The 13,290-nt window shown below is 38.5% G+C and overlaps 1 protein-coding gene across 1 annotated transcript in view; it reads left to right on the top strand.

Annotated features, from left to right (window-relative positions):
- Window positions 1–13,290, top strand: part of LOC139708175 (adhesion G protein-coupled receptor A3-like) — a 129,997-nt gene that overhangs the window by 11,007 nt on the left and 105,700 nt on the right. The window contains exon 2 of the mRNA XM_071620149.1: window positions 11,940–12,011. Coding sequence (XP_071476250.1) covers window positions 11,940–12,011 — 72 coding nt within the window. The remainder of the gene's footprint in view (window positions 1–11,939; window positions 12,012–13,290) is intronic.

The raw sequence follows: 13,290 nt of genomic DNA on the forward strand, positions 1-13,290 counted from the left end.
TTATTATTGCAATTTTCATTTTTGTTAAAATACTCTCATGAAGTTTTGCAGTTGTATGAAGAATTTATGAATCATACTATGGGGGGGGGGGCTACTTCAAAGAGACTGTGATTCTTATGTTGTAAAAATAATTTTGATTTTGACTCAGAGGACAGTGTAATGAGAGAAAGTGAGATATTTGTAATGAATCGAAAATGAATAAAGTTGAACTTGGGTGACTGGAGAGCAGGTTCAGCAGATTGTCCCCTACGTTGTACATTCCAATGACCTTCAAAGATACAGTGTAACCAGTCACTCACCGATCCACTCATTTCTCTCTTATTTCATTCGCAAGAGGTTGTAGGTTTACACATTCAATTTCTTGCAGTATGATTGGTAGGCCCTATAAGCCCTTTTTACACTTGTGTTTCTTAACCCCGGACTTTCTGTGTCCCAGGACTATTGTTAGTCCCGTACCAATTTTTTCAGCTTTTTACACTCGCCAATTAGTCCCTTATTATCTCTTGTCCGGGGCTAAGGAGAAAACTGACCTTTTTACACTCGTATTTCTTAGCCCCGCACTTTCCAGGGCTAAGGCCTAAAAAGCCCTATAGAGTACTTTAAAATATTACAAATTTGTAACATCCTGGGGAATGTACACCCTACAGTTTTACAATTTACATGTATACATCTCTGAAGTTATACACATACATAGGTGTGAAAGATGCTGTAGTGACTCTGAAAGCATGTGGGACGTGAAATGTGTGTCATGTCTTGTTTTTTTTAAATACTGCAATGGATTCTACTATCCGTCTGTAACAATGTACATCCATACATGCATGTGACGAGATATTTACATTGTACCGTATGTACATTGTATGTTGTAAGTCACTGATTCTTCATGGCCACTGTGACTGCAAATATGTATATTGTTGTCTCTCCCAGCAGTTCAAGGGCATCCACATTGTAGTATGGATGTCCACATCCCCGCACAATTGTTTGACGTCACAATCGCAACGGCATCTGCAATTACATGGAACAAAAGATGCCATGTTTGCATCTCTTGTGCATGGCAAACTACATGTAGGCCTAATTCTTTGTCTGCCTGACATAGATTGTATGGAGTGCCAGCATAATTTATTTCTGTTTTTCTTTTCAATTCTTTTTCATGCCTTTCATTTGCATCATAAAGGAGCGTATCATGTTCTTCTCAGAATTTACAATGTATATCTCATACACTGTACTATTTGTAGGCCTAATGTGCTTACCAGATCTCGTGTGATGTGAGATACAAAGATCGTACATTTTACCGTATGTCAACAGCATGATGTTTCTATGATAATGATAAAGACTGAAATGCAACTGCAGGTCACTGCAATGCCTGCCAATCTTTTGCGTTATTGTTTTGTTTTGTTTAGTTTTGTTTTAACAGTTGATTAAAGTCATGCCATCAGGTGGTAATTGATAGTATCTGCTGTTCCCCCTCCCCCCACTTGTGTATTTTGTGTATAAATTGGGTATGATATTTTATGAATCAGGACCAGTGAGGCAATTTTGCTACAGTGGTGGAGTGAAAAATGTTGTAAGTGTTCTTCCTCATGAGCAAAAAGTTTGTAATTTCTAACCTCAGAGACAAGACATGAAGCAAAACACTTGACAAGATTTTCCTGAGCTTTCAATCAATTACATTGCAAGTAACAGTTACAAATGTACAGATACGTTGTGAGAGTTGTGAAAACAAAAACACTGCAAAATATACCAGGGTACTGCATGTACCCTTGCTGTATAGGCCTACTTCATGCCCTTAAAAGTTTTTGCTCAAGTTCAAACAACTCTCTGTTTATGTTTAATGCAAAGATACACTCTACATAATTTTGGTATGTATCGTGTGATATCACGCAGTGTACTGTTAATACAGTACAATACTTGTACATTGTATTTACAGTGTATGAGGAAAAAGTAGTCATGATGTGCATGTGGGGGACTTGGGACTTGAAGGCGATGACATCAACTTCATCTACATGTGCATACCTGGTATTGATGTACAGATCCAATTGAGACCTGTTTGTGAAGGCATGTGAAACTTGTACGATTCCATGACTTCGTTTAAAAAAAAAAGTAAAATATGAAACATCTGTAGGATTGTATGTTTCATTTTATACTTCCCTCTAAGCTAACTTTAACAAGGAGCGGCAGGTTAACTTTAAATGCCTGTGTTTAGAGACACATGTGCAAGGCTTCATTTGAAAGGACAACCATAATACCGTAATTAATTACGTTATCTTCTTAAATAAGATATCCCTGTGCCACAGCAGAACATAAATTGCAAAGAACTAAAATGTGCATGTACGTTATACATCAAACAAGGTCACATTTTAGGAGTGCTCAAATGCACCAGTCTGCATAACATGTAGTGGAATTGTATTCGTAGGATGTATTTGAATTCTATTGTCATTTTTATTGTACTATGGAGAGGGCATTGATACCGTTTTCATGATCATTGCTCTTAATCAAGTTGTAAATAGCAAATGCATATCTCTTGCCAGTTGTAAATCTTTTTTTTTTTTGATTGAAAAAGCATTTGTTTAGCTAAACTTCACTTCTTCTCAATTCTTTACCCCTTTTGCTCCCCATGAATCAAACTCATCAACATTAAATCCCTGGAGAAATCTTAGTCCGTTTGGTTGAAAAAAAAAAGAAAGAAAAAAATCCTGGCGCCCATAGCTGCATTTAGGGGAGAGAATGAATAGGAAGGGCCAGTGCTGTAGACCCCGCAATTCTAAAGCAACCGGTACAATAGTTTTCTTGGTATCTTTTCGTCCTCGGGAGTCATTTGTCATCATAAGGACACACTGTTGGCCTGTTCTTGGCACTCTTTTGCTGCCTTTGTGGGCCACATACTTGGGCTCTATTTATGGTTTTAACTCTGCGCTGCAGATTACCATGGACCTATGAGATTTACACAGTTAAAAGCCTCTGTCCATCTCTTGAAGGTAACACATTTGTGTATATGCCATCAGCTGTCCTCTTCTTAAGGAGGATATCTAACAAATTGTAATTTGGTATAACAAAAATGACATTTAATGCTGCATCGTCAAATCAGGTTGTTATTATAACTAGATAGAGCTTCTCTTTTATTCGGAAGTATTCCATGTTAATTTACCTGTTGCAATCACAAAATAGATATCCAAATTACTAGTAGATGAGGCTATGATATCATCCCCTCACAACTTTCCCATGAGTTTACATGTGTACATAAACATGAAATATGACATTTGAGGGGTCAGTGATCAACAACTAGAAACTTAAGAAACTCTGTAAAAAGTAACAATGGCAAAATTACAATGCAGAACTGTTTGATGCCAAAGATGCCAAAGAACTCTACAAAAATGTGTAAAGCTTGTGATTGCACTTTTTTCAGCATCTTAGAAAAGCGTTTCTATCCTCATAATCAAAACAGCTTTGCATTTATCAACTGCTCAAAACTCCCTTAAAGTTGCTTCAAAACCTTAATTCTGTTCCAGGAGTGAGTTGTAAATGCACCCTATTATATTAAATGTGATGATAATCAAGTATAAAAAGAAACCTCAGCTTTTTATAATTTTTTGTTGTTGTTGTTGATACATAGTCCCAGAAGTGTTGTACAATGTAGGGCTGGCTGTCAAGTCAGCGTGAGGATGCGTACGTGCCAAACTGGGACAAATTGTACAGTGTACCAGTACTTTTTTCATAACAATGTTCTTTTTTTTCTTTTTTGTTGTTGATTGGATTGATATTCTCCAGAGACTGTTGCCCGTTTCATGATGACTGCATTGCCTTTGAGTTATGTGAACTTGAGTGTCCCCATCAGGTCAACCTGTTTAAGATCCCCATTGCATGTTGTGTGTGTGTGCTTCCTACACAGTGACAATGTATGAAGTACAATGTATACAAGTAAACTTATCAGTGCTAGAGCTAGTTGGTATACAATTGTATGTGCTCTCCATGCAGTATGTATTACTGCCAATCTAGTTGAGGAAAATAGGATTAAATAGGTACATACAATGTATCTCGTTTAAATGAGACTGAAGTTTTTCGTACATGTACATAAAATTTGTACATGTACAATTGTAGGCCCTACAGTTGAATTGTGTGATGTGAAGTAGGTATTGGTTGTTTAAAAAAAAGTGCAGCATGCATTTTGTTGATTGACTACATTGTAACCCTACATGAAGTCTGTAGGTGATCGTTCTCACAAAGGGACTATTTGATGCATCAAAAGAAGTAGGGCATGTTACTTTGAATTTCTTTCTTTTTCCTCATCAGTTCAATAAATATCATCACTTGTTCCTTTTTCTCCTCTTTCTCCAGCCCGATCCTCCCTCTTCATATTTTCTTTTTTTCATCATGGTAACGAGAACTAGCCATCTTTGTTCCACTTTTTCCTTCTGTGAAGAACTTTCTTTTTTTCAACCCTTTTCTTTGTAAAGAGGATGAGATGATACATTGTACCCTAGACTTACATAGGATGGGGATCTCATCTTGTCTGAAAGCCAGGTAGCGCCACCACTTGTGCACAAGATCACCCAGATGAGTTGGGGTAAAAAAACAAACAGACGAGGGTCTAAGTTCATGCGGGGTCATCCATCATCAGTTATGGGACCCTAGGGGTCGCAACCAGGGTCACAAACCATCTGTAATTATTTCCTAAATGTCAGTAGGGAGTCCATAACTGGTTTTTTGTTAGGGAGTTGGAGTGAACAAATTCAAATGTTGAAGCTCTTGTGAATGGTTTGGCAAGGAAAATGTGAATACATAAGTTTTTTAATATATTGTATAAAGGTGTCGTATTGAATATTGTCAATTGAACTGTGTGTTAGTCACACCTCGATGAGTTAGACCAGCGATATTGCCACAAAATATCGTAAACCTGAACCTCCCAAACTGAAGTGGTTTAGACATTAAACTCTTGTGGCATTCTCCAATCCTTTTGATGCATGGTCAGGTGTTCCCTGTGACCCAAGAACTACAGATGTATAGCGAGATACAGTATGTACAAGCTGTAGGGTGGGCTTCTCACACTCTTTTAGGACAGTAGGACTATAGAATTTTCTCTAAAAGGACATGCTATGGATGCCAAAGTGAGAGAGTCACAAGTCATACTTTGTATATTAGCTAGGCAGATAACAGCTTTATTTGGCTTGAATAATGCACTTTTACCTACATGTACAAATATTAAATTTGGTACAATTGTAGAATCGTTCATGAGAAACATTTTGAGGATAAGAGCCACCTGAAAAGGTCAAAGGTCAGTCATGGTGGCCATTTTAAAAAATGGCCACCAAATCCCCTCCGATCATTAAATCCTCAATAACTTGAGAACCATTTGAAAATAAGTAGTCGAATTTTTCATTCCTATGAGTAAGCATGACCATCATATCATAGGGCCTACATTCCAGGAGTTTGTGTATCAAGAAGTCAAAGGTCAAAGATCAAAAGGTAGTACAAGTTGTTCAAATTGAGTTGGATCATGTTCTTCCACAAAGTCAACAATCAGGTGCATTTCTGTGTCAATTCAAAATGATGACCTGGAAGGATCTAAATTGAGGTTTGAATGTCAAAGGTTTTTAAACGATAGAGGCTGTCTCTTCCTGTACTGCTCGGAGCAGAGTTTTTCAGGTGGCTTCCTATCCTGGAAATGTTTCAAACATGATGATCTACCACTGTGCCAAATTTCATGCTTGTTAATGGTAAAAATGCACAATTCTGTTACCTTACTTGCTCCTAGCAGAGAATAAAGTGTGAATTTTGCGCGAAGTGGTCAGTTTCACACACACCCCAGACCCCTGCAGAATGGGCACAAATGATAGCCACCTGTAATAAAAGAGGATCACCTTGGTACAGTGTACATCATGCTATATGGTTCAAGAATAGTGCAGTACATCACAAAGCGTCTTATTTCCCACTTGCCTTGTAATGCCTGAATTATGTCATGTGTGATCACAGTGGCATTATAACGGAACATGTTATTATGCTTTCCCTTTTCTATCTGCATGGAAATGGCTTTGTTGAAACAGAAGTTTCGCCATAACCTTGTTTGTCACTTAAGCAATTTTGGTTGGGGTTTTTTTGCCATAGGCTTGCATGATAGTGATTTTTAGACCTGAACTTTCAGTTCATTTTCCAGGGACCGCATGGAGATGGAAAGATGACTTGACTTGAGTAGGTATGGGGAGAGTGCAATCCTTCGATAGGCACAAGAAGTCGCTTTGTGTGTCAGTGATGGTAACAGAAGCCTTGTCAAATAAACCAGTCAACGCTACCCCCTCCATTATGACTCTGAATCTGGGTTATTCACCCTCTAGAATGCTTAAAAACTACCTAGTAGTCTTGAGATAGTAGACCAGGGATGTCATCTTGGAAAAGACTGACATAGCACAATATGTGGAAATTCTTTAGCCATTTGACTGGGCTGGAAATTGTGCAGTTTTAACAATTTGAATTCAGTAGCCCTTCTGCGTGCGCTGTGTCAACATTGTCAGAGAAACACAGTTGGTTCAATAGATTCTGTGAATTTTGGCCTGACTGGTGCTAGTGTCAGACTTCTCTGTTTGTCTGCCTATGCTCTGCAAATTTTGTAAAAGAATCTCCTTTGTTAAACAACAGCAGCAATGTGTACCTGCCCCTTTCAGTGGAACAATGTCTCCATTTCATCCCACTTGGTGTTTTTTTTTCTCCTTCTTCTTTTTTGCATTATGGAGTGGTCTTGGAACTATTGCACATTTTGCTCAGGCTACGTATGAAGATAAGCACATTGTACACATTGTACTGAGTAGGCAATTCTTTGATTGACATCTCCATTAGAGCATGTTATGTCAGTGACAATGGACAGCATGATTTATGATTCCATGTTGCCAGAGTGACTCCCGTGCCATGAAATATTGACACATTAGCCGTGCATGCCCCACATTCAAGCTGCCGGTCGTCGTGGTGATCTCCCTCACCATCCAGTGTTCACAGGAGATGCGTGCATTTGTGTAGTGTATCATCTACTGTATACTGTGTCTGCATACAGGCCTGTAAAAGGGGAGAGAGGATTGTGGAGGGACAGCATGTGTTGGGTTGGTTTCATATAATTTCGTTTTTTATTTATGTTTTTTTTAGCACTTTCTTTATTTGTACACCTTATGCTTGCTGGTCTGTATCATTATCTGTTTGCTCATTTTGAAATTTAGTCCCTGAAAAAGCATAACTGGAATAGTAGGACCTCCAAATGAATAAGAACCAAGCAAAAAAAAAAAATTACAGAAGACAGATTTCCCATATTAAACACACATCATGCCAAGCTGATGGGGACACCCTCTTGTAACCCTATCCTCCCCCCCCCCCCCCCGAAAAAGATTAAAAATATAAAGTTTGCTGCAACTAGCGAGATCTACCTTGTGCTGTACAGATGAAGTACTGACACATGACTGCCATTGATTGGTAATTTCTGCTTTTAGTACAGTCAATTTTTTAGTAGACCCCCTCAGATCACTACCCTAAAATGCCAAGTTAACATTGTGTACAACCAGCCCAAGAGTTGCAGGTGGTAATGACAAAACTGGAAGCAGCTCATGCGACAAACACAATGCTGTGTACAAAGTCTGCATGGTAATTTGTGGCCCCCCGAGGCTTTTAACACGTGTACGCTTTTACAGAGATTTATTACAGGTACGGAAACGATAAGGCAGCATACCGTGGGTGCTAGGGGTTTACAGTCGACTCGTAGACAATGGAGAGTAAACAAAATGTTGCTGTACCTGCTTTCGTTTGTCTTCAGTAAAAGGTAGATGTTTAGTTATACATCTGACTCTGAGAAAATTGATTTGCAAGTTCTGATAAAATGGCAATTTATGGCTGCTGTGTTTAAACATGTTAAATTTGTTCTCCCCTGCTGCAAATCATACTGTAGCCAATCCCACCTCCAATAATTTTCTGTACGGATCTACAGATCTGCATGTACTGTAACATGCCATGGAATGTAGAGAATGAGAATTTGTCGTTGTTCGTTAAAATGTGTGTTTAATTTCTTGTCAAAACAATTTAGATTCATGTTGATTTTCTGTTGAACTGTTCAAGGAAGTGCCAACATATGCTGCTCCAGGATACATTTGCCACGCACCGTGTATACAACATTGTGATTGTAGGGTGTACTTGGTGATTTGCTTGCTGTTTCACTACTGTAAAGAATAAAAGCAAGACTGTCCTTCTCCTTGTGGTATTTATGTGCTGTCTTAATATTTCAGTCTGTTTCATCCAGTATTCTCCTTTACACTGAGCTCAAACCAAAATCTCCTTTTAAAAACCTGCCAATAGACCCTGCAGGTATTTTCAGAGCTGCAGTTTCAGCATCACTGATGAAGTAAATAAATTTTTTTTTCAGTCAAAATTTGACACAATCATAACATATAATTGAGATCATGTACAATTGTACAACATGTGTTACATATTACACATGTCATGTGACACATTACATGCCTGATGTACATTTTTCTTGATACCAAATATGTGAAAGATACCTAAGTTTTACATCAGTGTTCACTGTCATCTTTAAACCCACACTGCATGTTTGTGCTGTCAAAAAAGAGATGATTGAGAATCCACGCTTACAACTTACAAGCTTGTTTGCAATTGCCCACCCTGTATGTGGTATTGAATTTTGATACACCTGCCAAGCAGTCATTCCTATTCCTGTTTATGATGATGATTCTTGCGTTATCAGCCCGCTCTCTTCCTTTCCCTCAGTGTCTACGATTTTACCTCCTTTGTACACCTCATTTTTCTCATCTCCCTCTGTCTACCTCATCTCTTCCTCCTCCTCCTCTTCCTATTCTTTCTTATTCATCTTTTCTTTCATTCTTTCTCTTTTCACTCTCCAATGTCATTCATGTAAACACAAACTGACCTAGTGCCATGCTTGCACTTGAAGATCCACTAGACTGCATTTATGCAATAGACTGTCTGTCATTTTCAGCTATAGTACATGTGTTAGGCAGTCTGCTCCACAAGTTGAAAAATGTACCGGTTCTGTAAAACCAGAAACATTCGCTTCATGAAACTTCCTCAAATTAGAGCCAGAGGCCATTTTTACGGCACGAATCCTTTTGCGAGTTGCCGCTGGCATTCAGTGCTTTATGCAGACTAAAACTTTCGTGTGCATTTCACTTTCACAAATCTTGGCTCCTCGCAAAAATTCATTAATGAATTATGCTCACAAAAACTTCTGGTTTTTCAGTAGGCCTACCTATCAGGATCATAAACACGCACGCTTTGCTTTGGAAGGAGAGCAGGATTGCTTCTCTTTACTGTTTGAGGCAGGATTTTGTTCAGAAAACAAAACAAATCCTACAAGCCTCAAGAGGGTATAGTTTAGTTTATAACAACGAATGGGAAAAGAATAAAAGGACACGACAAGTGCCGTAGATTATGCATTGTGAGACTCTTCTATTGGACATTGTTTCTGAAGAGATGTTCAAATGACACAATTTGCATGAAATCAATCTTGACAACCAGGGTTTTTATTGAGTTGCCATCCCAATCAATACAAGTCGAGTTTGATGCCCTTTGCAGTAGACAGATAATCCATAATGCAATTTCACATTGCCTTGGATTATGGTCATGTGTCTGCTTCTCAATGATATTTGTGTGTTGATATCATCAGTAATGATAAACTGGAAGATAGTGAGCACTGTTAAACTGAGGACAGTAGTCATGCAGTGTGTGAATACATTTTATACTATGTGCATTATGTACATATTTACTGAATACATACATTTATGTCACTCTACAACCAGTAATGCATACAATGTACATGACATTCATTATTGCTCAGTGTTATAAACACTTTTGAAAAGTTCCGTAAAAAAAAAATCTGAACAAAATAACATAAGAAAAAAAAAAAGTGTTCTAAGTTTGTCTTAAATTGGAAAAGATTATTACGAATGTCAAATTTGTTTCATTACACTTTGGAATAGTGTTGAGTTCCTTTGCTGGAAACACTGTTATTGTATTAAACAAGAACGATGCCCGTACCGCCTGTTCTGAATATATTTGTCCAATTTTGCTGCATTTTACATTTTTGGTGTTCAACTTTTTAGCCTTTTATTTTATTTTATTTTATTTATTTATTTATTTATTTATTATTATTATTATTATTATTATTTTTTTTTTTTTTTGGGGGGGGGGGGAATAGGTGGTCATGTACATGTAGGAAGGAGAAATGTACCTACTGTATGTACACGTATCTTGTCATCAAGCTTTTTAATTGTATCAACATTGTGTACTTTATTTTCAACTCTTTCCTTTTTTGTTTGTAAAAGCAGGAGCAGCACGTCATGATTTAAATCAGTTTTAAGAAATTCTGTTTATTGGGAAAGAGACATGCTATCACTTCCAGACTGATTTTATTGCCCATCTTAAAACATTGTTACTACTGGCAGGATGTGACAAGGGTATGCGTAAAACAGCCCTAAATCATTGTTGATGGGAGAAAAGCCTACTTGTCTAATGGAAAAATGATTACCTGTGCTGTCCAAAATATCGCCTATTTCAAGCTGATTCTTTTTTTTTTTTTCCTCCCAGGGAAGGCTTGTGCGAGAACAGGAGGTATAATGTGCTTCTGCCAGAATTGATAGGCCTCATGAAAATTGATTTTGACAGGTATAGTGCCGAGTGATAATGTGTGGAAATGGGTATTATCACAAACTTACTTGTAGATGGCTCATTAAAGTGTCATTTTTGGTTAAAATTTTCCAATTACCTGGCAGCAGATCTCTCGTCCTCCCCCCCCCCCCCAACCCTCCTTGGCATGTACACTGTAAGAGATCTGTCAAGAGTGAGATGGTAGCAACGAGTTGTAAAAATACTGTGTTGAATTCATGTAAACATCACATTTTAGTAGGTTCCTCTGTATGGATGGAAAGTTCAACACCTTGCAATGGCCTGCTCGACTCCACATAGCACAGTAACTATTATGTACACCATATATTGCGCGGACTTTGTTTTCACAAATTTTGTGAGTTGGGTGCTATTCAGGAATTTAACAACCTGTGAAAATATCAACTCAGATAAAACCAACATGAATGTGACATGCACATGTACATTGTGTGTTTTTTCCTTCTACATGTATATGGCTATACTCCCAATTGTGAATTCAACCACTTGGGATATTATTGGAAGCTCCTGCAGTATACTGTAAAACATGATATATTCGCGGCATGAATTTTTCGCGAATTGGAGCCGACGGCCTTTTTTGCGGCGTGAAATTTTCGCGAACTGCCACTACCATTCAATGCATATAGTGTAGACAAGAACTTTCGCGTGCATTTTAATTTCGCGAATCTTGGCGCTCGCGAAATTCGCAAAATTAAAATGCACGCGAACATTCCTCGTTTGACGGTAGCTGCAGTGTAGCTGTCCATCTTTGTGATCTATTTGCGTTTTTTGAGCATCCTAGATCTGTAAGTATTGATCTATCCCCTACAGGGTCGGTGCAACTGGGGGAGCCCCCCCCCCCCCCCACTTTTTTTTTGGGCATATACATACATCGTGTACATGTAGGGGTACATTTATGTACTAGGGTCTAACCACTTTGCCCCCCCCCCCCCCCCCCCCACACACACACACACACACACTTTTTTTTTATCCCAAGAAGTGGCACCCGAAAAATGTCAAGTTTTTTTTGTTTTGTTTTTGCTTTTAAGCCGATAAGTTGTACCAGAAAATTGGCGCTGAAGGCCCTTGTTTTTGTGCTTGTCAGCCGATGAACCCCGCCCCCCCTCCACTTTGAAAAACGCAGTGCCAGCCCTGCCCTAGAGTTGGTTGGCAGATTTTATTGCTTGCTTTGCCTTACTATCGTAAGGTTTAGATGATTTGTGTTTTGGTCTTACAAATATATGATCTGTTTTTATTGTTGCTTTTCATGATTTCATCCTGCACAGGGATCTAAGCAACAATGGAATAAAAACGCTGCGACAGGGAGCTTTCGAGGGCATGGACTCTGTTAAAGTGCTGTAAGTACAATCACACAGAGTTTTGTGTCTTCATCTCACTTCTATTATTTGATAGATGTGCTAGGTTTGCAGAATCTTCTTGCATCGCATTTGGGTATTTCCACAGCAAAAGGGTACTTTGCAGGGATGCCAGGTTATTTTCTGTTTTCAATGTGCATAATCCTGAGATACATTATGAGAGATACATTATGATCTCTTTATAGAACAACTTTACTCCAAAATTGCTTTATACAAGCCATCTCTTACAATTTATGCCAAAATGAAAAATTTTGGGCAAATGTATGCAACACTGAAATGGCATCTTTGTACGAACATATGAAGGTCAATAGCGTTCATTGAAAAATTTGTGTTTTTCAACTGAATGGCCTGATATTTAGTAGAAAAAATAATAACAGCCCATATATTTTATTGATGTATTTTATACCATTTCTAGACTTAAGTGGTAAACATATGTTACTTTGACTGACCAAAGTCCATATGGACTGTGATTGTTGTCATAAGATTATTGTCATAATAGTAGCCACACAGACTCATGTGTGTGTTTACAAGTATGTGTGTGTGTGTGCGTGAATATGTACAATGTATGAGTTTTCAATGTGTATAAACAATGATTGTGTAAAGCTTGTCATTGATAGATGTCACTCATGTTTATTATTCTGATCTTTTTCTCATTCGTTGAGTCAATGTTCCCATGAGGTTTTGTATGAGAATGACTTACTAAAACTTAAGCTAAATAGAGATGACAAAAGAGTGACCACAGGTGTTAGGATGGACAGAGTGCACAACCTAGAACTGACCACAAGGGCAGCTTTATGTTTGCTTGTTAAAACATTTATAATGCCATCTACCCCCAGAGAGAATAGCTGAGGAAACTTCTAAGCTATGCATTTTGCACCCGTTGCACCTCCAGAAATGAAGGCAATCGGTTTCCAGGGAAACACTCTGCCATGAAAGTAAAAAGAGGACACTCATCAAAGATGCAAAGTGAAAGCAGGCATCACAACAATGAATTTTTATCACCCTCGGATCCCGCGCCGACTGTGCGCCGCTCATCAACTCACGAAAAATGTGAATTTTGATGGAATATCTCGCCGCCAAGTTGTGCTTTGCTGCTGTAACTGGTTCTGATGGAATACTGACTACTGCTGCGGTCTGCAGCATTGCGTGGGGTCCGCTGAGGTGTGGAATTTCATATTGGCGTGATAATGAGGTTGCAGTCAGCGGTCAGTTTGATCTGTCCCTCCAAGGACCGCTCACACCGAGCCTCTGGCCAGTATAT

Source organism: Diadema antillarum, unplaced genomic scaffold, assembly GCF_040938485.1.
Source record: "Diadema antillarum isolate AM-2024a unplaced genomic scaffold, OU_Dant_1.0 seq00001316_RagTag, whole genome shotgun sequence".
NCBI lineage: Eukaryota > Metazoa > Echinodermata > Echinoidea > Diadematoida > Diadematidae > Diadema > Diadema antillarum.